Here is a 26347-nt window from a genome sequence, read left to right as displayed (position 1 = left end):
AAGGTATGGCGTCACACCGCATCAGGATCGATGATGAAAGCAGAAAGGTTGTTGACATCCTTCCCACTCTGCTGAGATTGTTGGATTGTGGCCTCCAAGTTCTGCATGTGTGATTCCTACCATATGATATGCAAAATTTATTAGGACGGCAAATGATTGAAAATGATTATATGTTATGAAATAAATCATGATATGTACTTACATAATAATCCGCAGACTACCGATCGGCAAATCTCTCCTTGTTCTCTGAGTAAACTTCAAGGTCTTTGCCATCGTTGCCTCACTTTGCAACGATTTAAACTGCACATATTGAACGAAAAAGGTTAAATAAAGTGACAATTAGTTTAAAAGTCAAAGACAAAACGAACTTAACATATTAAAACAAGTTATATACCAGCCTAAACTTTGTCTTCATGAAAGTCGCTGACCTGCCATTATACTTGAACGACTTGGCTGATGCTCTGTTGGACCTATTTGTGGCTCAACAACCCTTGAACCCCTCATCATTCTCCTAATAGGCGTAAAGGGCCTTCTAATGTCCGGCCGGAGCCACTAAGTAAGGCAGTCCTACCTTTCACATACATCTTCAAGCATCTGCTGAAGCTGCCTAGCCATGTAGTGGATGAAAATTGTAACACCTTCACTATCAGAATGTCACGCTTCTGGCTACGCTACTCTGATAGCAAGAAGTATTATGACGACTTCATATACTTAATAATAAAATAGGAGCCTTTGACTCGAAATCGTATCACTGTTCTTTTTGAAAACCGGAAAAATAATACTTTTAAATAAAATAAAACAAGCGTATACATGTACAAAACTTCTTACTCAAGTAACTCATACATATTATATACATACAAATCATATAACTCTTATCCCTCTTACACAATATAATATTGATGGCGAGGGGTAAATAGATAAAAACTAAACAGCATTATCGACTAAGCGAAATGCAAAACAACCCTTCGTGAGCTTTTTCATCTGTCTCCTAAAAAAGATAAAGTTGTAGGGGGTGAGAACTTAACCACACGGTCTCATCACAGAGTTTCAGAATTGTCATAATAAGATATTTAAAGAGAAATCAATTTTTAAGTTCAGTGATTATTGTTCATCCTTTGAATCTTTTAAAAACCAACAACTAGTCATCCAAAAACCCTTTTTGAAAATCAATATTTAAATATCCAGAAATCCAAAACTTTTCTTCCCTTATAAGAAAATCTTAATCAGAAACCAACTACGCAATCAATCAACACAATCATCAATTCAGTACCAAAGCTCATTCTCAAAAGTAGCACACTAAGACAACCACAGGCAAAATGGACAAGAAAAGCACAGGTTTAAGTAGCAGTTAATAACAGTTTAACAATTAGGCAAACTAAAATAAATTCAAACCCAAATAAAGCATACAAATGCATATGATGCATGCCTGTCCTATGGATAATGAGCTCATCTGTCAATTATACAGCCAACCTGACAAGTCCAATTTGCTAAACCCTTGGACTGTCCCCCGACGTGCATCCCCATGAGTCTATGCATAGCTTTTTCTCATATATATATATATCAAATCGCTCAATGGGGGTACCATTCCCGGGAATTTATAAGTGTCCGGTCACCCTTACGTCATAAGGTCAATAGAGTATTGAGTCTCAACCTAGAGCAAGTGGTGGCAAGCCACTGCGTCTACCCAAGGAAACCCGTGTCTCAGATAATTCAAATTCATAAACCATATGAATAATTCATTCGACATTCATCAATATCTAAGTCATTCTAAATATCATCATCATTCATCAATTCATATCTCATTCCCAAATTCATTCAAAAATCATATTTCAAAGTCAATCCTCATCATCCTTTTTTCCATTCCGTTCATCAACAATCCTAATTCAAAACATAATTCTTTCTTTTCGAAATAAATCAATCTTAAAACATATAATGTTTAAAACCAAATCTTTTTAGATAATTACTTCAAACGAAACTTCCAATTTTATAAAATTTCGTCGGCATCTCCTCTAAAACTCGGACTCTGCCACCCTTTTTCGAGTCCCATCCAAACATTCCTCAAACCCTTTCTCAACCATTTTCAAATCTCAATCATTTTCCAAAATTCAACCAGTTCTAATATCAAATTATTTTCAAATCCAACCATTTCCAATAATAAATCTTTTTCAAAATTAAACCAGCTTAAATATTAAATCATTTATAAAATCAAACTAATTCAAAAGTAAACCGCTTCCAAAATTAATTCATTTTCATATCTTAAATCATTTCCAAATCCAATTCATTTACATTATCAAATTAACTTCAAAACCAAGGAAAACCACTTTTCATAATAATCAAGTAAATAACTTTTCAAACCAATTTCTTATCAACAACCGTACACCATTCAAGCAATCAAGCAACCAATAATTTAATCTAGCAAACAACCACATCCACAAGACAAACACAATCACAAAAGTATATTTTTTTGCATCAATATCTATTTATAACAACTATGTAATATAAAATAAATTTTAAGAAAAACTCCTACCTCGATGTCGCAATCGCGTAATTTAACACAACAGTCCCGCTTAATCTAAACTCACAGCAGTAGTGGCGATTCCAACACAACTGGGACGATGGCAGCATCACCAACCCCGATTACGCTCACAGCAACAACAATAGATTCGTTGATGGAATCAAACACAGAAACAACTCTGAAAATTCAAGGCGACGTCGAAACTAAAATGGAATTAAAACCATAACAAACAGAATGAGACCAAGGCAGTTCAGAGTATAAAAGTGAAACAGAGTCAGGAGAAAGGCTAGACCTAAGGCAGTGACACTAAACTTGAATTGGTGCAAGTTAACAGCAACGGTAGCAATACAAAATTGAACCAGAGCAGTGACGATAATACCTTCGGCAACAAGAGAACAACTCGATTCATCTCTAATGGTAGTGGTGGTGGCGACGAATTCCAGCGACGGCGACTGTAACAAACATGCAACGACAATAAAGCTTCTGGAATCTCAAGAGAAACAAAACCCAAAACTTAAAACCTTACCTTCAGCGCTTTTTCTGGCGACGGCAGCGGGTTTCGGGCGGCAGAAGCTCGGCCAGAAGCTTTGGTGGTTTAACAACAGCGGAGGTGGCTCCCCGTCTTCTCTTCCGTTCACATCTCCTCTCTCTCAGATTAGATCGGTGACGGACCTCCAGCAGCGGCGATGGAGCACGAGACAGCGGTGGCAGGGCTCGTCAACGATGGCGGCGACAATGAGGCTCGGCGTCGGTGACGCGCTGGTGGCTGGCGCGACGGCAAGTTGGGCGGCGGTGAGGCGGTGCTAGCGGTGAGGGTTGGACGCGGTCTGGGTGGCGATGCGACGGGGCACGCAACAGGCTGGGCATGGCGGCGAGGTCTCCTTCCCTCTCTTCCCGTTCAGCTCTCTCATATCTCTTTCTCTCCTACTGTCAACAGCAGCGGCAATGGCGGCAGTGACACCCACCGCGCCGCCTCCCTCTTCTCCCCTCTTCCCTGATTCTTTGTTTGTTTCCCTCTGTCTTTCTTTCTTTCATTGTGTTTTGGTGGAAACCGTGTGTGTTGTGGCTGCTGGGGCATGATTTAGAGATTTTTGGGTAATGTAGTAATTTTAATAAAATTAAGAGTAATGGGATAATTGAAAATCTATTTTAATCCAACACTAATATTTATTAAAAATACTATTTAATTATCAATTTACAAATTATTCTCAAATAAATAATTCTAATTCGATAACTATAAATAATATAATTAATTTTTTTATTCATAAAAATTAAAGTATTAATTTCTAAAATCACAATTATTTAAATTAAATCATGTAAATTCTTATTATTTTACGATTCCTAAACTTTATAATTTAAATATAAAAATTATCCAATAATTGTAAAATAAGATAAAATTTTTAATTTAATTATCAAAAACTTGATTTAGTTAGCTTTAATAAAATAATTTCTGAAATTAAAATCTTAATGAATAAATAAATTGAAATTAGCTCATAATAAGATTTTTCGAAAATTCTAAGTCTTTCAAAAATCTTCCTGATCATGGCATTATGAATCTTCTCCCATTAAAATTTGACAAAATTTTCTCTTGATTCAGAGACCTCCACCAAAAAATTTATCAACTTTCACAGAGAAAACAGTTGCAAACTAAATTAAAAGAAACATACATTCAAGCAAGCGTCAAATTTTAGCTGTTTTTGTGTGCATCCTTTTATTATTCTGTAATTTTTCAACAAACAAGAATTTCGAGAAGGCACAACTAGAAAATCTTCTCCCACTTCCGTCCTAAAACTCTATTTTAAAAATAAGTAATTTTAACATAAAACTTAAACAATTTAACATGTTTAAAGATAGAAAACTAACCTTAATACTATATGAACAACCCATGTATATATAAGCACGAACAACCCATGATTAAAGCTACACGACTTTCAAACAAAAAAAATCTTAAAATAGAAATGAAGTTAGTGAAATATAAAAATTAACAGTAAAAAAATTAATAATATTTGTAAAATTAATTAATCTAATTTCAAAAGCCTAATTAATACTAGGTTAACTTAATTTACCTAAATTCAAGTCTAAATTAGTCTAACTTCAACTCTAAACTAAACCCTAAACTAATTTATCTAACTAATTGTCCTAATTTATCTAAAACTAACTTAATTAACCAACTTGACTTAATCTAATTTGAATTCTAATTACTCTAAGCAAAGATAATTAAACATATATCACAATTTTACAACATATGATTTATAAACGAAAATTAAAACTGTCTTAATTAGAAATAAAAATTACGTAATTACTCTAAACTAATTACTCTAAATTAATTATTTCAAGTTTCACCTACGTCACAATTTTATAATAAAAAAGATGCAACAAAAAATTTAATTAGTGTAAATTTAATTACTCTAAACTAATTACTCACTTACTTGGAGACACTAACGGCGCGGAGGACTTTTTCAGCGTGGTGGCAACTTTGACGGCGTACCGCCGGCGACAATAACTGAATAGCAGGCTGCTTCAAAACAGGGGTTTAGGGTTTCTTTTAAAATATATAAAAAAGGGAATGGAATAGGGAGAAGGAAGAGGACAATCTACCTGAAAGAGGGAGGTAGCTACGGCGACATAAGAAGCAACAGTGGCAAGGACACCAATGACAACAACTTTGGAAGCAACTCTATTTCATGCAATGAAATGGGTTCCAGCCAAGTCCACGTAGTCATTGGATGAGATTGGTGATGGTCGGCGTTAGCAAAGGTTGGCCAGAGGTGGTTGCAGTGGAGAGAGAAGGAGAGGAGAGGGATGAAGAGAGAAGAGATTTCGAAAAGTAAGGCAGTGGAGAGAGAAAGAGAGGAGAGGGATGGAGAGAGAAGAGGTTTCGAAAAGTAGGGCCGTCAAAATGGATTAAATTCATCGGGTCAGCCTATTTACCCGTTAAATGAGTCTCTGAAACTTACAAATTTTCATACAAAGATGGTGAGTGTCTTCCGTGAACTCAAAGCATAGCTAGCCTCTCTCTTCTTCTAGTTCAGCTTTTCCTCTTCTCTCCTTCAGATTCTCCATGAGGAAGAAGCTTGTGTGCACGTGTGTGGGAGGTGTGTTTGTGTATAAAAAATGAAAGAAGGATAAGAGAAACATGAATCAAGGAGTAAAACCAACTCAAAGGCCAATCCTAAGGGAGAAAGGTGGGACAAATATGGTGGTAAGTACTGGCTGGAAGTGGTAAGAGGAGGAAGTGCTACGATCCATATGGATCATAAATTATGTGAAAAGCAGTAACGCGCTTGCACGTGAAATTTTACGCGCCGAGAAATTCATGTCTCACTAAAAATTTGCATATGATCATTATATTGTATATATCAACATGCTAAATGCTTTAGATTTGTACATACTGGCACCTTTATTACAAAACTGAACTAGGATAAAGTATGATATAAAATATCGAAAAAAAAAACTAAAATAAAAGAATTGATAAAACAAGAAAATAATAATTTAATTACTATTAAATTTGTAACTTTTATCAAATTATGAGTTTTACTAGTCACCAAAAAAAAAAAAATTGAGTTTTACTACCCTGATTCAAAGATTATTAAACTCTAACTTTGTCACTTAACTAATCTCCCATATTATTGTCACTAGTTCTCTATCATCTTTCACATTTGCATGAAGCTATCGGGCATGCACTCATAAATCATAATCATTCCACTTCAGTTTTATACACCTTCCCACAGTATTCTAACATTTCTTCAAAATCTTACAGTGCCAGAAAAGCAACGACAAGGTAATAAAAATGAAAAAAAAAATGAATATATTAAAACTTGGAAGGTTTCAATGATGCAATGGGCAGTTTATTCCAAAGAAGGATGCTCAGGGAAGGTTGAACCATTTCATGAATTATTAATCAAGCATATAGATTCTGGAGGCTATGTCCTGGACTAACCAATCAAAACCCTCAAGCAGACCCTCGCCAGTGTATGCACTACAGCCAACTATCTTCCAATGACGAGATTTGTCCATGGCTTCCAAGTTAAGCACCTGAGCCATAAAGGACAATATTAAAAACCAAACAATAATATATTAAACCAGGGATAACTAGCTTGATTTATAAGAATACGGTATGAGAGACTTAATAGTGAGCTTTTCATGATTATGATTGATGCTTACAATTGAAGTGACGATTCATCCGATAGTAATCATATCAAAATCAGTTTTGTTTTCGCATTTTGCATGATACTACCTATAATAGAATAGTGTTTTAGACATGCCTAAGAGTTCAACTCGTTATTTGCATATATGATGTGTTAAGAAATCTAGAAAAAGGTTACACTGATTTGAGGAACAGTTAGTTTGTCTTCACTTTCCAAGACTAAATAACAAATGCCAAATACCCTGATCCCCACTTCTCTTTATTTATAGTCACTAACTTCCCCCAACAAACTACCCAACCACAATACCCCAAATGCAAACCAAGACAAAATTCTATGCATGGAAAGGTTAAGGATGATTTGAAATTAGTTCTCAGACAGATTTCAGCGCAGACAATGTTTGGGCATAGAAATTTAACTACAAAAGAGAGCATTTGAGAGAATAAATACAAGTTAAACTATATAAATTTGATGAGGCAGGCTATAAAAAAGTTAAGGAACTGATATAGCGATTACTTAGAGATGACAAAATTAAGTTTACCTTGGCTATCTCTTCAGGCGTAAGGGCACCTTTAATGTCCTGTTTATTTGCTAGTATCAATAAGGATGCTCCAGATAGCCTCTATCACAGAAAAAAAAAAGGTATTAAGAACATTAGTAATAATTGAGAAATGTAGGAAGTTAAGGGAGAAACAGTTATGAATTGAGCACCTAAGTTAGTAACAATAAGAAAAGAGATACCGCTTTGGTTAAGCACAATAGATACCGCTTGGATTGAACAGAAAACAGACCTCTTCCTTTAGGAGGTTATCGAGCTCCATTTTGCAATCATCCAACCTTCTTAGATCTGAACTGTCAACTACCCAAACCAAACCATCCGTTTGCTCGAAGTAGTTTCTCCAATAAGATCGTATTGTTTTCTGGCCCCCGACATCCCATATATTTAGGGTGTACCTGCCATTTTCAGTGTGTTTACACGCCTTAGCATTTAGTTAATTATTGTACGATATGAAGCAAACAAAGGGCAAAAACAAAAAAGAACGAGCATGTTTTGTGTATCGAAAAAGTGAAAATTACAAGAAAATACTCCCAAATAAATTCTAAAAGGAAATCTTTCACACACTTAGAATAAATCTCAGCCAACACCCAACCTAGAAATGGATTCAACAAAATTTTGGGATCTCAATAACAAATATGGAAGCAGGACTGCCATCAACTAAGTCATAACTCATAACGCTAAATCGCAGTTCAAGTAAATGTAAGTTTTAGTTATGCAACTGTGTTCACAATCAGTACTTTCATGATTGAAACTCACACCTACTTTTTTAAGTGTGATCCATGTATGTCAACCAGAATGTCTAATCATTAAGTTTGACAATCACCTCTTTATTCTGTGTATGATCATGAGAAGGAAGGAAATGGGAATGTTGGAGTGACATATCCTTTAAACACAGCAGCACTCAAATCTAGAAAAGATTAATATCATCTAAGTATGTTTTGATCATACCATCAAACTTTGATGGTTGTTTGGAAATGTCATCACTATTCCAGAACCGTACATGAGATTTTAGTTTCACCATACTATCAAACAAACTACATTTCCCAATTGCAGTTTTAGCTGAGATATTTCACTCACCAGTAACAAATTTCAAAAAAAAAAAAAATCAAAGTCTTTCCCTTTAAACAAAAGAGTAATGCTACCAAGGGGTCACAACCCATATCTACCCCTAAATAGTGACTATAGTAATATAAACTCATCCTCATATTTTTCTCTCCCAAGAAAAATAGAACAAGATAGCTGACAATAGTAGGGAGTGATATTTTGTGAAGTGAAATGAGAAGAAAATTCCTCACTTTTGGTAGGTGATGGTTTTGATGTTGAAGCCAAGAGTAGGACTAATGACGCTAGTATCCTCCCCGTTAATCTTCAAAACGATTGTTGTCTTCCCAGAATTGTCCAATCCCCTGTATAGTATGTAGCAAACAAAGGGCAAGAAGGTAATTAGGAAAAAATAATTCAAGAAAGTAGATAACAAAAACGAGAGAGGGTTTTGAGAGAGAGATCGGAAGTGGAAAGAAACTCACACCATAAGAATTCGCATTTCCTTCTCTTTTCTTTTGATCTTACGAATGATGCTGAGAAGACCCATCGAGAAGAGAAAAGCTCGAAATGCTGGTGGTGGAGCCGAAACGACGGCCGGAGAGGTTAGGTGAATGTGTCACCGACGCGGCCGGTGGCTCCGCCGATGAGGAAAAGGGATGGTAGCCGTAGCGCAGGAACCTGGAGACAACAATGAGGCCGAGGTGGAGGTTCTCGGTCAGCGGAGGATGACGGGGATGTTTTCCCGGAACTTGCGGTGGCCGGCCCGGAGCACCCGAAGCGAGATGAGGGAAACTGCAAGTGAAAGAGCTAATATGTTATGGTGAAGGGTTCTGGGGTGGTGAAAGAATATCTAGGGCATTACGTAAACAAATTGAAAGCTTGCTGAAAATGGCATTACCAAAACTACTGTGTCGAGTCTGCAATCTCCCAATCTAAAAACATGAGAAAGTACCTATAAAAGTTCCCAATTACAATTGTTACCAAATAAAAACCAAAAAATAAAAACACATTTTGTTGTTTCACCATTATATCATCTCAAAGAGGTTGTGCAATTGATACAGTTGGGAACCAAAATTGAGTTCCAAGGGGGAAAATGGGTCAAAAACTGCAACTTACCCATTTTTAGTCCTAAGCTTTCCAGTATTTCCTATCATGGTCACCAACCCAAAAAATATCAACCATTTGACAAAGAATTCATAGTTTAGTAATAGTTTTCTGTTAGCTCTATGTTGGGCCTGGTAACAAGATAAATTCACAGCTTAGATATTCTGAACACATGAAAATGCATGGATTGTGTAGATCATATGACCAATATGATTTCTTTCTTGATCTTTTGTAAAGTGGGTCTCTGTCATCTCTTTCTCCATTTTCTTTTCTCTTTATCTTAATAAAATTCTTCTCTCATGAAAAAGAAATAGATAAAAATGAAAATATCTAAATGGATGAGCAATGAGCAGTGATAGAGTCATCAATCCTCAATTTAATTAACAAGATTAACAAGATTTTCAATTTAAGCAAGAAGTAATGAGCAATGAGCAACACAGAGTCATCAATCATCATCAAGCAGGGACAGAGCAAAAGCTAATCAACCAAGAACGAGGCTGAGCACTGAGCAGAGCAACCATTACCTTCGGTGAGGGAAATGACCGAAGAGCAGTTGAACGCGACGAACGACGGCGACCTTGCAATGACCGCGACGATGGACGAAGAGCGGCCGAACAGGACCCCTGGACGAGAACGCTGGCGACTGGTGAATAAGGAGAGGGGTTGGAGACTTGGAGCACGACAACCAGGCGAAGAAGGAAGCTCCTGAGCGCGACGACAACCCCGGACGGCGGAAGCAGGGGGAAGGAGGGAGCCGCGGAGGCGCCGACAACCCCGGACGGCGGCAGAACCGTTGAAGCTAGGGTTTTGTTTGGGGATTTTTTGAACTTTGCTTCTGATTCATTCACGAATGAGGGGGTGTTGGGGGAAGGGGTAACGCGTTGGGGAGTTGGGTTTTCTTTTTTTTTATATAAAAGGATTTAATTAATTTTTTTTTATATAAATGGATGAAATTCTATAGTAGAAATTTTTTTCAAAACTCTTGTAATTTGTAGAAATACTTTTATTCTAGTTAAGTAATTTAGTTTTTCTGACCCCGAATCCCTCTAGCTAGGTGGCTCTGTAGCAAACTACCACAAGAACAAGAATGGAAGCCCTGGCGGAGCTTGAACGAGTTCAAACCCAGCTCCTGAAACGCATATCGGAGTTAGAAAAACAAAACCAAAACCACTCCACTCCATCAACTGATTCTCCCATCGTTGACGAAGCTGACACCGTTACTCGTCTTTCCTCCATTTTGCGCTCTAACGCCGTTAACGACTTTTCCTTCAAGAGGGTCCCACCTGATTACTACGACTGGTCTCTTGAAGCTCGACGCGATGCCCTCGCTGCTCACTCCATCCACCATCTCTGCAAAAGCATCGTTTTGGTATTCACTATACTCACTCTCTCCAAACTATAAAATCATTTTATAATTTAATTCATTAGCTGAAATCGTTAAATCTTGTTATCGTGCTCACTGGTCAGGTTAACACGCAAGCGCCCGCTAATGTCGTTGATTGTAGCGATCGCAAAAACTCCAAGTATTATGTTGTTGTGGTTCAGGTGGCCTGTAATTATTTGTTAAATTTTGGGAATGACCTCGTTGCTGTTAGGGTGTTAATTTGTCTTTAATTATGCGTTTGTGTATTGCTTTGTTTTGTTTTGTTTTGCAGTACACAGCGCGGTTCAATGCCGAGGCTGTCAAGAATTTTCTGTATTCGCTCAACAATGGAAGCATAGCGAAGAAGAAATTCAACAGTTAAGTTATTTTGTTTTTGCATTTTACATCATTCTATTTATGTGCGTAGTGTCTGTGAAGGGGAGCCTTAGTACAACGGTTGAGAGGTCACATGTTTAAGCTGTGAAAACAGGTAATTATCTTATTAGGCTGCCTACATTATATCTTTTGGATTCGGCCCTTCGCCAAACCAGTGCGGGATGCCAGTGCACTTGAAAGTGCCTCACCTTTTCCGCTAATTGTTTGGTTATCTTGAGATTAGCACAAGAATGTTTGAATGAAATATGTAGAACGCGGTGGCATTGGAAGGAAAAAACCAGTGTGTTAGTTATATCAGTTGCAAGTTGTTTAACATTATACCGTACTTCTTTATTTTCCAGTCCTTTCTATATTTTGAAATTTGAAAGTCTTATTTATTGTATGCAGTGAGGCTGGCTCCTGAGCAGACATCCACAGACTTAACTGGATATGGGCACAATGCAGTGACTTGTATTGGCATGAAAACTGACATTCCGGTAAGACTTGTCCTGTGGATTAATATAGGAATCTTATGATATGTGCTGACAACAAAATATCTGCAAGTAGTTAACAAGCTATTTAAGACAAGTAGGGCTATATGACCAACAAAGTTTATCATTTATGACTAGCACTTGACATCAGAAGTTATGTATTTTTTAGGATGTGTCAACAGTTGACCATTTTATGGAATTATGAACTGTCTTCGAGATTGATTCTTGTCGATCTTTTGCTTGTGCAAATAGCCGCTTAAACATGCAACTTGTTGTCAAGGACATGTTTTCTTGTTTCAAACTTTAATGATGGAGGCGTAATTTTATAAATTGAATGGAATTTAAGACCATAGGTTTGCTCCTTGGACAATGGTCAAATTTGAGACTTCCTTAACATTAATCTGATCGTTTAATCATTTCAAGGACCCGAGGCCCATTATTTAATTTAAAACATATCTTCTGTGTGCACTATTTCTAGTCACAATTCATTCTCTTTTCCAGTTAGATAGCACAATGCATTATATGTAGGAATTACCCTTCAGTTTGTTCCCTTGTTTGATATTATGGTCTCATTTCAGGTGATTTTGGATGAAGCTATCGTAAAACTGACCCCAGATTTCTTCTGGTTGGGTGGCGGTGAGGTTGATCTTAAGCTTGGAATAAGGACCTCTCAGTTAATCAGATTTGTCAACCCCTTCATTGTCAACTGTAGCGGTAGTTGATTTTGTTACACAAAGAAGTCAGCATAACTAACAGCGCTTGGAGCTTCACTATTTGCAGCTTCCCACTGCATATGAAGTTATGTAGTCTGCATAATATCCTTGTGCTTTATAGAGATACGAGTTACGACTGCAGTCAGCATCATGGCTTCGTATTTTAATTTTCTTGAAGGTTATTAACATCATTAGAGACAAAAAAAAAATGGTGAGTTGATCCTTTACTTTTTTTTATTTATTGTTAAATGAATTTATAACAAGTAGGTGACGATGCATGAGTTTAGACCATACCCAGAGCAAGCATCAATTCGTAGTAGGATGATTGATCTTTGAGATTCTCACAGAATGCATGATGTATCCACCTGAAAATAGATGAATTAGTTATTATGATGATTATGAATTTCATGTCAGCTGAGAGTTGTCGTATTTTTGTTTACACGACAGTCTGTAACCGGATAATGTTAGAAGATCTCTCTCTCTCTCTCTCATAGGCCCATGGTAAGGTAGAGGATTTTTTCTTCTTTTTTTTCTTTTTGGTTCAAGTGGACAAAAGAAAACAAGCAAAAATAATCAAAATTGAGAATTAACTCTATAAAAGAGGAAAAAGATGTGTAGTTATTGCTCTTGAAAATAACACTAGTTACAATCAACTTATGTTCGCCTTCAATAAGCGGTTGGTGGGAAGGGGAAACAATAATGTTTTAACTTGAAGATTAGCTTAAAAGTGAAATATTGAAATAAGAGAATGCTAAAGTTGCTATTTGCTAATGTTTTAATTCTGTTTGGGAAGGTCTAGAAGTGGTATTCTTAATTTTTAACTTATAGAGTTAAAGCTAAAAACAAATTTAAGTTTTATTTAAGGGTATGAGTGTTGCATACATAAGATGAGATTTAAAATTCGAATATTTGTTTAAATGAACAAGTGAGTTAATCATTCAATCAATTCATATTATTCACAATTTTTAAAATTATTTAGAGTTATTTAAAGTGTTTATAGAGAATTAAAAAATGTGTCTTCTCTTATAATAAAATTTTTTTAAAATTTTTATCACTCATTAAAATAAGTACTTATGTGAAAAATCAAATACAAAATAATTTATAAATATGAAGTATGAACTATTAAGTACAAACAGTTTTCTGAGTAGCTATATATATGACATTCATCTGACACTCGTTCGACACACGTTTTCCGTATTCAATCGTGTCTTAATAAAAAATATAAAATACTTTTCCAAACACATTTAGACACACCTAAATGCCATCATGTGTGAGCCGTGTCCAAATTTATTCTTAACCTATATTCTTGAAATGAATTTAGAAATAATATATATTACCATTTATTAACGCAAAAAATTATAATAAATACTTTATGTTCATATCTAGCCCAAAAGCATCAGCTAGGCCCAAGAAATATTTACCATACAACCGACCTCCTGAGAGGTTGGACAAGAACGCTACAGGTTGATAACTCCCCCTAGAAGAGTTACAACTAACCCCAAATATCTCTCATCCACTTCTAGAAGAGAGATCTTAACAACCCTAAAATAAATGGACGATTATCCACTATCAGAAGTGGAACTACTTCAACGGTAGTTATTGGCTCGTCACCTATAAATACACTGAAACTCCTCAAGTATAACTAAGTCCAATACACTTAAACCTGCTAAGACCCTTGCTGACTTAAGTATCGGAGTGTTTTGCAGGTACCACCCCACATCTTCTCACTAACAATTCGGCGACGGCCACTAGACGTAGACTAAGTCAGAATCCGCTCCATTGAGAATTTGGGCCTCACTTATAAGCCCAAACGCAACCCAGTTTCAGGTAACTCTCGAAAGACTATATAATTAAAAATACATTAAAAATAGTTAAATATATAATTTATATTTTATATATATATCGTGTCCTCGTGTCTTAATATTAAAATTTGTGTATCTGTATGTCTAATGCCGTATCATGTCTCATGTTTGTGTCAGTATCCATGCTTCATAGTTTATGAACTACTTTTAATAGAACCTCTTATGTTATAAACTCTTTTTTTAGAAGATTTTAATTAATTTCTTTATCCAAACTCGTCCTAGAGTGTTTCTTTAAAAAAACTAACAATTTATTCCCAGGCATAATTAATTTGCAACTCTAGATGCATGTTGTTAATTCAAATGTACTTCAAACCAATGCGTAAATAATCAAAGCATGCAGAGTCTCCAACGGTGATGCATGATGTACTTGTTCACAATCTTTTACAATATCCTTTTACGACAATATTGTGAAACGGAAGAAGTACTGAATATTTTATCTTTGGGAGAGTAACAGGAAAACATACTATACTAGTAAAACAATTAGCTGCGTAAGTCACCGGATGCTATAAAACGGAGATCAATTATCTATAATTAGCCCATTAATTTGGTCCCTCAATCCAACATTAATGATGTAAAATGGATGATTGAGAGACCAAATTGAGTTGCATCCCGAGACCAAATTAAGTTACATCCAATTTAAAAGATCGAGTTGAATTCCTTGAAAATTGAAGGACCAAATTGAGTTACAAAATTAACTTATGAAATCATTTTGGGTAAATTGAAATTTGAAGATCAAATTAAATCACACGTGAAATTCGGAGACCAAATTCATCAACAATTTGCCACTTTCCCTTATTGAAAGTTGAAACAGCTAAGTACTCCAAAGTTGAAACAAGAAAACATTTTAGCATGAAATAGGTTCTTAGAATTTTATATACATCTCTGTACATAACATTGAGAGCAATGTGTCTGATATTAGTAACATCATGAATTTTTATGAGGCAAGCCAAATTGGATCATGTCGCGTAAATCCATAATATGCTAGTGGGAAGTTAGGTCCCCAAAGGTGTTCTCTCCACTGTAAGTAACATAAAGAAACCCATCTTCATCCTTCTTCTCATCATATATGGCAGACATTATTGCTCCTGAAAAGGAACAAAAAATTGAAATAGAACCCAGAACAAAATTAATTTCTATACACTAGGTTGGATTTAGGATAATCAAGCTCGAATTGATGACTTCCACCCCCTCAAGGTGACACTCTACAACTGAATTATACCCCTTCCCATGTCCCTATCGAGAAATAGAACTAACTAATCCTAAGGCAAAGGTCGAGGAACTCAACACCACTATTCTTGAATAACTTGGAGTCGTACCTCCAATTATACATAGCCACATCATTAAAAGTGTTTAACTAAACCATCCACTAACTTAAAAGTATCTTATTGAATGATAGTATAAAACTTTCTTACTCAGTTATATCCTAATGCCATTCTATAATATCTATGTTAGGAGGCTAAAGTACCATACTGAAAATGTGTGACAGAGAATATGATTTTGTTGAAGCTTTACCTGTAGGTGGAAGGACATTATCCACAAATATAAAGATTGCCTTTTCTGCACTTAATTTGATCCTCTTTCTGATTACATAGACAAATTGTCCAACTGTCAGATCAGCAGGGACAAGGTACCTACAACAATAAGTTCATTAGTTTGATATCTTAAAACAGAGAATATATGGTTGCCAGCTTCAAATTAAACACCATGCTCAATTTTTACAGCAGAAACATTACAAATAAATAAATATCTTTCTCCAATATAAACTAGATTAAAAGAGATTTTGAAGAATCTAGTATTGAATTATATACGATAATTGTGTCAAAATTTGCAAAACCAATTTTAGAAAATATAAACAACAACAATATTTCTTGAAAAAATTATATTGTCTGTTGGTTTTAAGACAACAATGTTTAACTTCAAGATAAAAACTTCCAATGCAATGTGAAATTTGTGAAAAAATCATTCATATGGTAGAAAAAATATTTATTGGAGCAAGCTTCTAGCATAAAAAATTTGCTTGTTATAATCACAACCATTGCAAGAAAAATTCTTGATTATCCAAAGAAGTTGCTATAAGAAATCCATTATATTTCACCACCTCATTACTTTGAAAGAAACAAAAATATTAGTAGAAAACTAATTCGACAATTCCAGATGATATGATAAGTTCTAAGAATCTCTTACTTTTTCTTGTCAATACTTGGGATATCACTTCTTTCCGCCTTCTCCACAATCACCTTCAGAAATATCCAGAGAATATTTACCACAACAACTAGAGATGCATCATTGATGTTCATATTCAGGTATCACAGGTAGCAACTAGGATCATAAACTAAACATGAATCGTTCTTGTCTAATAAAATATCACGCCTGTTTCTTCCTGAAAACTTAAAATTATTCTATCTCTAAAGCTGAATTGGATATTCTTATCCCATTAATTCGCATCAAATGAAAGGAATGATGAAACCATAATACTAAAACTCGAGTAGAATACAATAAAACTGTTCAGCCCCTTGTCCACAAATACATAGAATCATATATAAAAATCATTTCAACATTAGCTCTTGAATTTAATTTATTGATTCAACAATCCGAAGCATTCTGTAGTGAGTCATTTCAGCTCCAATAAAGGATTTCCCCACAAAAATAAAGCCATACATGTAGAGACCATAGTTAAAGAAGAACTAAAATCATAAGAAAAAGCACTTGCCATGATACCAAACCTCCAAACGAAGTATTTCCCATAGTGTATAATACTATATGCTAAAGTGTCAAATATGTAGGTAGGTGGCTAACATGCAGTTACTACTATTAACCAAAATTTGCTTGCTAGAATAGGCCCAAAAGAATCAACGAAATCAAAAGCATTGGCTCTATAACCAACAAAAGAGATAACTGTCTTTTACACAAGTACATGATTCAACATCAGTAGCATCAATAAGGGATAGCGCTGCAAAGAAAAAATCACTACGAATTCTCACCGGGATACGATCCGGATATTTCTCCCTAATCCTAGCAGCCTCAGCTCTTCTCTTCTCTGAAGACAATAATTAATCAATGCTGTATATTAGCAACAACAAAAGACACAATCAAAACAAGTATTCATCACCAAAAAAAGAAAGAAACCAGTAACATATACCAAGATCATGTTCTTGTTTGAAGTAACTCTTTGCCATTTTTCTTGAACCTAGCGATAAACAAAACAAAACAAAAGTCAACTCAGGTAGAATGAGACATGGAATTTCTAACAAAGAGCAAGTAATGAAGTAATCATTCAACCAAAAATAAAAAGCAACAAAGAAAGGGTATCGTTAAAATTAACAAACACAAACCCAGCAATAATCACTTAATCAAGAAGATGGACCTACCACCAGAACATCAATAAAAGCTCCCTAAATTTCAAAGCTTTTATTTTTTTTTGGAATTTCCTACCAACTTTGCAACAAAAAAAAAACAAATAAATAAAGAAGAGGCAAAGAAAACTCTAATTGAAAATTTTCTAGCAGATAAACATCAGGGTTTTGTGATGATGTATTAGAAGCGGTGCTGACAACTGTAATTATCGAAACTCAAAACACTAGAGTTTTGAGAAATTTAAGAAAGATCGAATAGGAAAGTTTGAACCTGTTGGAAGACGTTCGAACAACAGAAAGAAAACCAACGCTCTCTTGTTTTCGTGTGATTGATTAGGAAGACTCGCAAGAACTCCGTGCGTGTGTTTGCTTTAAGAAAAATAAAATAGAACTGCTTTGCTTAGTCCTCCAACTATTTATATCAAACACTCGTGCTAATTTTCTTAGAGAAAGATTTGGTATATTTATTTGAGGACAATATAGCTAAAGTCATTTAATTAATTAAGTCTAATTAAATTATTATAATTTAATTTAGCTTCATACGGTTATTATTTTTAACAATCTTTTGATTTAAGGTATGATTATATAACTTTTTTTATATGGATTTTGTATTTTTTTATTTTTAACGTTTTTTGCGTTTTCTCTTTTTTTTATATTTTCTTTTTTTTATATATTTTTTGTATTCTCTTTTTTATGTATTTTCTTTATTCTTTACGTTACTTTATTTATGATCAATGCTCATTGATTTGATTTAAAAATTTGGATTAAATTTGTTTTAAAATCAAATTATGATATCATGTTTGAACAGATATTTTGTTTTTAAAGACAATAAATGATATAAATTCGCATTGTCAGTTGAACTAGATCGAATTAGATTATTATTTTAAAACGAATCAAGTGGATGAGATTTGGTTTAAACCTCAAAAATGTAATTTGTTAGTATTTGATGCTATTGTAATTGAATAATTTCGTTTTTGTTTGTAAAAATTAGTATTCATAGTTAAATGTTTGAATTTGAATGTAATGTAAAATTTTTTATTTTTTTTTGTCAAATCTGTTTATGTTCTTAGTTTTGTTGCATTTAGAAAACATTTTGATTTAATCAAAAATAATTTTCGGTGTTTTTTTTCAATTTTTCTATAATGTTGATGAGCAGTTTTTGTCAAAAGTTGGAATGATTTTTAACATATTTAAAGAAAAAACTATGGGTGTGCATGGGTCGGGTGAAATCGGATTTGATGTGACTCAGATCCGACCCGAAATATATACCGGGCCTATTTATTAGACCCGAACCCGGCCCTAAACCCAATGAAATCTATACACTTTCGAGCCACGATTATACCGGGTAAAAACCGGGTCATTAACATTACATTAGCTTGATAACTTCTTATAAGCTAGCACATGAAAATATCTAAATTTTCAAGGCTCCAACTATTATTTGACATAGTAAATTCACTTAGAAAAACAAGAACCGACTCTTCTCTAAAATTAAAGCATAATCATAATCAATACTAATATTATATAATAACACCAAATATTTAAATCAATACAAATAACACAACATTATGCATTAGTCTAAAATCTTATGCATTTTAAACATAAAACATTAACTTATAGTCTTATAATAACTAATAACACAAAATATTAAGGTTTCCAATACTTAAATTCCACATAAGAATAACCATCATTCATCACTAATAACACAAAATATTAATTGTATATGATGACCGGGCTACCAGGCCGACTTCGGGTGACCTGAGCTATGACCCGGATCCGACCCGAAATAATGACCGGGTTTATTTTTGAGACTCTTACCCGACCCTAGACCCGATGAAATCACACCAAATTAGGCCCTAAAGTGCTCGGGGCCAGGCCGGGTCTTCGGGCAGGGCCGGGCCATGCCCACCCCTAGAAAAAACTGTATTTTTTTTCTTTTTCTGACTCATTTTTTCTTTCATTATTGTTATTATCATTATTGTTGTCATTATCATTTTCTTTTACCAAAGTTAGGAAACTCGAACCCGCAACCTCTTAATTGAGTATGAAAAGACTATACCATTTGAATTATTATTCATTGACATTGTTGTCATTATCATTACACTTATATTTATTATAATTTGCATTAGTCAATACAACTTCTATCTACATTTATCTAAATTCGCGCATATAAATTAATATAATTTATTTATTAAAAACAATTTATATTTCTACTAATCAAATGGGGTTCAAAATTGCTAAAAACTGCTGGCCACAAAGAGTTTTTGTTTTTAGAATAAAGATTAAACATAATTTTGTTTATTTGTTTGATATAGTTGGAGACACCACATTTCAGCAGTATTAGGGAAAACAAAAAAGCTATTGCAGACTCAGATATCCGGAATCTTATCTACGGGTTTGGGTGAGATTTTTTGTCCGAAAAATTGGGCTTGACTGTTGGACTTGAATGAATTTTATCTCCAGTTTTTATTTTTATTTTCCTTTTAAACAGAAGTCCAAAATTTTGTTAGAAAGCTCAAAAACTTATTGCACTGAAATTTATGGCTAAACCCCACGTTCGTAACATTAGTTAGAGATTAAACAGGTCAAACTTGACTTAATAGAATCAAGTTAAATTGATTGAATGTTTAGTATCGATTTTTATAGTATTATTCGAAGAGTTGCTAAACTAATTTCTGTAAATGTCTATTTGTTATGCTGTCCACCTAAACTTAAGGTCATTATAGATATTATAATAAAATTTTGTAGGAAAATATTTCGAGAAATCGATGAAGATCATATTAAATCTTAACAAAAAAATAGATATTTTATTACGAACCACAAGTTTTATGTTAAACGTAATCTTTTATTTAAATAAAATATTAAAATTTAAATTATATATTGTATATATAATAATTTATTGACTAACGATAAATTTTTAAATAAAACTCAAATTCGTAATAAATTAATTTTTCACTTGTTGAATTAAAAAGTATTATGAACAACTAAAAAAAATTGACTTAATAGGTCAACACCATATACACATGTGACTTCCTCTCTCGTGAAGACCACACGAAAGTTCCCTAGCCACACTAGAACACACTAATATAAGGGTAAAAAATAAAGTAATGTAAATAGTAAATTTCTATGTATTGTTGCTGTAAAAATTAGTTACATTAACATCTAATAAGTTGTTAAATATACAAAATTAAATAGGGTAAATAACTAATAATTTTTTTGAACAACATAAATAACCACCAATCAAATTAAAACATACTATACCTCTAAATTATCCATCTAAATTTTAATAATAGAATAACTATACGCACACCTAATAAAATAAACATTTGATATATCCATTGTTCACATTATTCAGTAACTTTTCTAATTAAATAAATTTACATTCACTCCACTTGTAGATAAAAAGGGCAAAGAAAAATAAAAAAGAAGGGATACTCTCTAATGAAGGGCTGAATATGGATAGATAAGTTTCATTCTTACAAAATAAAAGATAGAAAGTGAAACCATGTAAGATGAAAAGGAAAATATTTACAAAAAAAAAAAATAGTTTAGTCAATATCTAGTGCCTCTATTTTATGCATCAATCGCCAATCTTCAATGTTTGTCCCTTTGCTAAAATCCAAGCTTGGAAATGTCCTCTTCTCTAGCATCTCTATTATCCTGTGGGTTTGACCAAGCATGCAAACCGCATATCTCACACTCTCCTCTCGTTCTTCAATGGCACTGTTCAAGCACTTTGTGGATATAACATGGGGCAAGTTTGTGAGACATGCACCCAATATATCACATATCATTTCTGTTAGTGCTTCAAACAACCTCTCTGAGCTCATGATTTCATTGTTTAAGAGAGAAGTTTGGCTTATTCTGTACATGGAGTTAGATGCCAATATCTTGATGGGCCATGATGAAGGTGCTACCCTATTGCATATGTGTCTATATTTTGCTTTGAATTTGTCATACCTGATTTTAGCAGCTTCAGCTAGTCTCTCTATTGTCTCTTTGGGACTCTTTCCTTGAAGGGAGAGCTTATAAAGATCCACATCTAACCACTTATCATATAAATCAACTCCAAGCCACACAATATCTGCTGCCATTCTCAATTTACTTAATTTTCCTTCTTTGTCCATATTGTTTTCTATGAACTTCACATAGAGGAGCCCTTCATTTAGAGCTCCTATCAAGTTTTTCACTTTGAGCCTATTGATGTTTGGAATTGCAACTATTATGCTAGCTAGTGTTACTAAAGGAAGTGACCAACCATATAGGGCTTCCACAGGATGCAAAGATAGAACTTGGTCACTATCAAATGTTGCCACCCCTTTAAACCCTTGCAAGACAGAGCATTTATCTTGTATTAGCTCAATGACTTGTTTTGGCTCATTCTTCTCTCCTACATGAAACCAATGATTAGTCGCGTCACGGTTGTTTTTCATCATCACTTCAACTAGCTCTTCCTCGCCTTCAAGATGAAGAACGAAACGCTTTAGATCCGGCTTTGACTCTGCCACTGAGTTAATGCTCGAGACGTTGTTATTAAAGTTGGATTTCAATCTCTTGCACCGCTCGTAACACTCCAAAACCAAGCACATGAGAGATATTGAAATGAATTGTGTTGCTTTGCTCAACAACACAATCCCCACCTGCATTTTAATGAAGAGATTAAGTAGAAGCAGTTTTGCATCATGGGCTATCTTTCTAAACTGCCTATTCTGAATTCGATAACCAAGAGGCCTTTCTTTCAATAGTTCTAGTCTGTCAATCCAATACCCTTCTACTTGCAATCTTCTCTTGCTGTTCTTATGTCTCACATTTGGCCACCTATAAGTTATGGCAGTGAACCATCTAAATGCAGGGGCAATAGTACCAACTGCCACTGCAGCAACTTGAACTATGAGAATCAATGTGGTAGACCATTTGTAATCGCTGTCGCCGGAGCAGAATCTTAAGGACCAAGGCATCAAGTAAGACCGAAGCATTGCCTCGGCTAATGCCAATGTACTTAGAAGACAGAACGCACCGGATGCAGTGCATGTTACTGACCTTCCAAGAACAAATTGGGGGCTACTAGTGTGTGCCATCATCCAAACCCTCATCAATTCATCTCTAAGATTGTTGATGAGTTGTCCAGTGTCTTCCTCCTCCATTCGGCTTAAGCTTTCTTTAAGCATTGCCTCGTTTGTTTCGTACTTCAGCTCCAAGTAATGCTTCATCTTGGGAATTGCTATGTCTAAGGAGAACATTGTCATCAAGAGAATGAGCATTAGAAGTATGATGACAACATGTTCTGCCCAGAATACATAGATAACACCAGTAGCAAATTGGATGCAGATGTTCGCAATCATGGTGATCACAAGTATTCCCATGGCCACAACATTCATCATCGTCTCTTTCTTGTCCGTCACACCAAGAGAAGGCATGGAGTTACCTATTAAAGAGATGGAAATGGGAATTATCATTAGTCTATTATCACTTAGCACATATATATATAAGAACTTTTAGATAAATTGTAACAATATTTTAAATTTTATTAATATTAAAACACAAAATGAATTTTTAGATATTTTTAATATTTTTAATTATATAATCATGTAAGATAATTTTTTTATTAATAAATAATAATATATACTATTTAAAAACTTATTTTAAGAGCATAGACTAAGAGTAGTATTAAACATGCTGATATACGATGATATTTAAGTGTGTATATGATTTTTAGAAAAATATTTTTTATTATGACCCGCGTGTTACGGAAGTGTCGAATCTAAAATGTGTTCGAGATGCAGATATTATAACTCAACAAAATATCCATCCGTACTTAAAAAATCCATATTAATCCGAGAAAATTTTCATTATATCTTCTTGAATTTGAAAAAAAAAAAATTGATCCCCTATATTTATGCAAAAAACAAATCCAGTAAAAATTTATTTCCTAAATTTAACAGAATGATCTCATGAAGAATTTTGAGAGAAATTTGTTACCCACTTTATGTTTCAGTAATTAAATTTAGTGTCTTTTATTTTTTATTTTACTTTTATTTTTTGTTTTTTTTTTATACAAGAGTAGAAGAGTGCAAATGTGCGACTACTTTTTTTGGTGACAACAAATGTGTAAACAACTGATATTCATAATTAGGAGTAGCAGAATTTAGCTACTCTAACTTGCTTATTTAAAAATGTTAAATGACCAATATTGTAAAATGATACCAGATTTGTGTAGTAAGCAATCGAAAGAAGAGAGAAAAAAGAGAACTAAAGCTGATGATAAAGTTTAAGCAGATTGAAAAAAAGACAGGAAAATAAAGACAGAGAATTAGAGAGAGATTTGGATGATGAAAATTCTGAATTGAATGGATGAAGCATCATGCTTCTACACTATAAATATACACTATATATATCTATACAATGAGTGAGGGATAAATAACTAGCTGTGAATTAATTCTATCAAACCTACCAATTAAACAAATTAAAAACTGCCTAACAACTTTCTGTATCTAGAAATTTTTAGCAGTAAAAGAATAGAAAATTAAGTAATGTTGATTTATATAAAACACAAATAAAAGAAAAATATTGTCCATATTATTTTTGTCTTGAAATAAAATGTGCGCAATTTAATTTCTATTAAGGTGGAAATTCGTGTGCAGTTATCTTTGTATAAAATTGATAATCAAGAACTGTTAGATGACAATTTAGTTAAATATGTCAAATTATTTAACGATTCTAAACTATCAACTTTACGTAAAAACAAATGCACGTTGAGTATTTACCTCCTAATAGATTAGCACATGTTATAACAAATACAGCAAAATATTGGTCCAAAAGTGTAGCAGTAACAGAACTTGTAACTACCCTAACTAACTTGCTAATCAGTAATATTACAATATTACCCATGATTGTGCAGGTGAATGCACTGCTGGTGAGTTTTGCTAGCTGGTCAGAGCGCTGAGGCATGGAAGTGTTGAGATCCACGGAAAGCTTCAGCGCAACGCCAATGACAGTCAAGGTGGTGGCATTGAGGCAGAAATATTTGCAGGGGAACCACAGCTTGCGGCCGCGAAACCCGAGCACGAGATCGGCGGTTACTGCTATGAGGCAAGCAAGGGATGCTGCTGCTATGTATATTCCAATCCATGGCATTGGCTTGCTGAACTTGTCATCGTCCATGTACCCGTCAACGTTGCACCCGATTATTCCCATCTTGTTACAAATTCTCTTTCTCTATCTCTATCTCTTTTTTCATATAATGTTTATAGCTTTGATTTGCTTCTTCTGCTAAAGATATATAATTATCGAAGAAGCTAATGATGTGGTGAACATGATGTAATTACGAATATGTCCTTAGTTCGGACCTGCAATAGAACTACTATTAAGGCAATTCTTTTTGTGAATTTCTTTTGATAGGGTAAAATATATTTTTTTGGTAAAGTATACTTTTTATTCTTAACTTTTACAATTTTTTTAAAAATATTTTTAATGTTTAATTTCATTTAATTTTGTTTTTAATATTTTTAATTCATTCAATTTTGTTTCTGATATTTTCGACTTATGTCAAAATTATCCTTAAAAATTTTAATTTTACCTCTAATATTTTACATAGAATAACGTCTAGAGATAATTTTGACATAAATCGAAAATATTAGAAGCGAAATTGAATGACAACTAAAGTCAGGAGTATTTTAAAAAAATATTACAAACGTTAGTGACAAGGAGTCTACTTTACTCTATATTTTTTATTTTTAATATTTGTAATTTTTTTTAAATATCTTAATGTTTAGTTATATTTAATTTTATTTTTAATATTTTTTATTTGTGTTAAAATTATATTTAAATATTAATTCTATATAAAATATTAGGAACAAAATAAAAAATTTTTAGATAGATGTTTTGGTATTTTGCAAGGGTATATTGATATTGATAATAGTTTGATTTACGTCAATAACATTATTGTTGACTAATATAAAACTGTGATATACTATACAAGATCGTATTAGGGTGCTATAGATAGAAGGATGTAGTAATGAATAATGTTTGTTTATGGAACTTTGATTAATGAATTGACATGGCGGACCCGCCAAATGAGGTGGGAACTAAACTGGAGTTTTCTGTGTATTATTTAGACGGACCAAAATCATCTGCTGTTACTACTTTTCGTTGACGGATATGAATGTACCACTTGGAATAATATTAGTGTTAATTGAGAAATATTTTTTTGTACATTTTTATATCCTTTATATGGAGTTTTTAAATAAATGGAATAGATATAATAATTACTAATATATGTAAGGTGAAAATATTTATACGTTTGTCTTAAGTTAGACATCTCGTTTAACTGAGAAGGAGATATATATTTACATATTGTATGTGTTTATACTATAATAGGTGATACGAAACAAACGTGATAAGTTTTCATAAAAATAAATTTGAACATTTTTTGTTTTAAATACACAATTGTATTATGGACGATGATGGAGAACATCATCACGCGAAGATGGTTTATGCGCAATTTCTAGTTCTACAAGTCTACAACTGACAAATATCTATTGTGATAGATTTGACATAAATGACACAATGGTAATTAGCTTTTGTATGTTAATTAGGTATTCAGTTGTGACAATTGGTTTTTGTTTTTCTAACAAATAAAAGTTGAGATGGGTAAATTTACCGCATAATATAATAATAAAAAATACTCTACAACTAAGTAATTTATCCAATTAAATTTAACTAAATTTATAACCATTTTTTCCATTCACGTATATTAATGCTTTAAAAGCGTGGCCATATTTCCTACATACGGCTACGTTTTAAAGGGTAACCATTTATAAAAAGCGT

The 26347-nt window shown here is 33.7% G+C and overlaps 4 protein-coding genes and 1 long non-coding RNA gene across 7 annotated transcripts; 1 reads left to right on the top strand and 4 right to left on the bottom strand.

Annotated features, from left to right (window-relative positions):
- Positions 1-201: 201 nt before the first annotated feature.
- Positions 202-3276, bottom strand: LOC107485802 (uncharacterized). The gene is made up of 4 exons (XR_008007150.1): positions 3042-3276; positions 2895-2967; positions 429-676; positions 202-300 (listed from the first exon to the last, which is right to left on the bottom strand). It is a non-coding gene; the product is annotated as an uncharacterized LOC107485802 (long non-coding RNA).
- Positions 3277-6173: 2897 nt separating this feature from the next.
- LOC107485818 (ADP-ribosylation factor-like protein 2) lies at positions 6174-10329 on the bottom strand. Of its 3 annotated transcripts, XM_016106355.3 has the most exons (8): positions 9892-10329; positions 9380-9410; positions 9162-9215; positions 8746-9055; positions 8515-8625; positions 7452-7614; positions 7202-7282; positions 6174-6550 (listed from the first exon to the last, which is right to left on the bottom strand). In XM_016106355.3, the coding sequence occupies exons 4-8, from the start codon at positions 8808-8810 to the stop codon at positions 6413-6415; spliced, it is 558 nt and encodes a 185-aa protein (XP_015961841.1). In that variant the 5' UTR covers positions 8811-9055; positions 9162-9215; positions 9380-9410; positions 9892-10329; the 3' UTR covers positions 6174-6412. The 3 variants fall into 3 exon arrangements, with proteins under 3 accessions (XP_015961841.1, XP_015961849.1, XP_015961860.1); XM_016106363.3 differs by lacking the exon at positions 9380-9410; XM_016106374.3 differs by lacking the exon at positions 9380-9410 and having other exon boundaries at positions 9162-9195.
- On the top strand, positions 10311-12722 carry LOC107485810 (uncharacterized). Its single transcript, XM_016106349.3, has 5 exons — positions 10311-10736; positions 10835-10912; positions 11023-11107; positions 11514-11602; positions 12175-12722. Exons 1-5 carry the CDS (start codon positions 10455-10457, stop codon positions 12316-12318), a joined length of 678 nt encoding a protein of 225 aa, XP_015961835.1. The 5' UTR covers positions 10311-10454; the 3' UTR covers positions 12319-12722.
- Positions 12723-14938: 2216 nt separating this feature from the next.
- On the bottom strand, positions 14939-17957 carry LOC107485841 (autophagy-related protein 8f). Its single transcript, XM_016106384.3, has 6 exons — positions 17796-17957; positions 17311-17358; positions 17153-17208; positions 16356-16408; positions 15684-15802; positions 14939-15256 (listed from the first exon to the last, which is right to left on the bottom strand). Exons 2-6 carry the CDS (start codon positions 17345-17347, stop codon positions 15153-15155), a joined length of 369 nt encoding a protein of 122 aa, XP_015961870.1. The 5' UTR covers positions 17348-17358; positions 17796-17957; the 3' UTR covers positions 14939-15152.
- Positions 17958-20932: 2975 nt separating this feature from the next.
- LOC107486644 (uncharacterized) lies at positions 20933-24731 on the bottom strand. The gene is made up of 2 exons (XM_016107204.3): positions 24406-24731; positions 20933-22946 (listed from the first exon to the last, which is right to left on the bottom strand). Exons 1-2 carry the CDS (start codon positions 24713-24715, stop codon positions 21070-21072), a joined length of 2187 nt encoding a protein of 728 aa, XP_015962690.1. The 5' UTR covers positions 24716-24731; the 3' UTR covers positions 20933-21069.
- Positions 24732-26347: the final 1616 nt, after the last annotated feature.

This window comes from Arachis duranensis, chromosome 1 (genome assembly GCF_000817695.3).
Source record: "Arachis duranensis cultivar V14167 chromosome 1, aradu.V14167.gnm2.J7QH, whole genome shotgun sequence".
Lineage (NCBI taxonomy): Eukaryota > Viridiplantae > Streptophyta > Magnoliopsida > Fabales > Fabaceae > Arachis > Arachis duranensis.
Note: the sequence above shows the minus strand (reverse complement) of the source record. Positions and strands in the feature narration are given on the sequence as shown.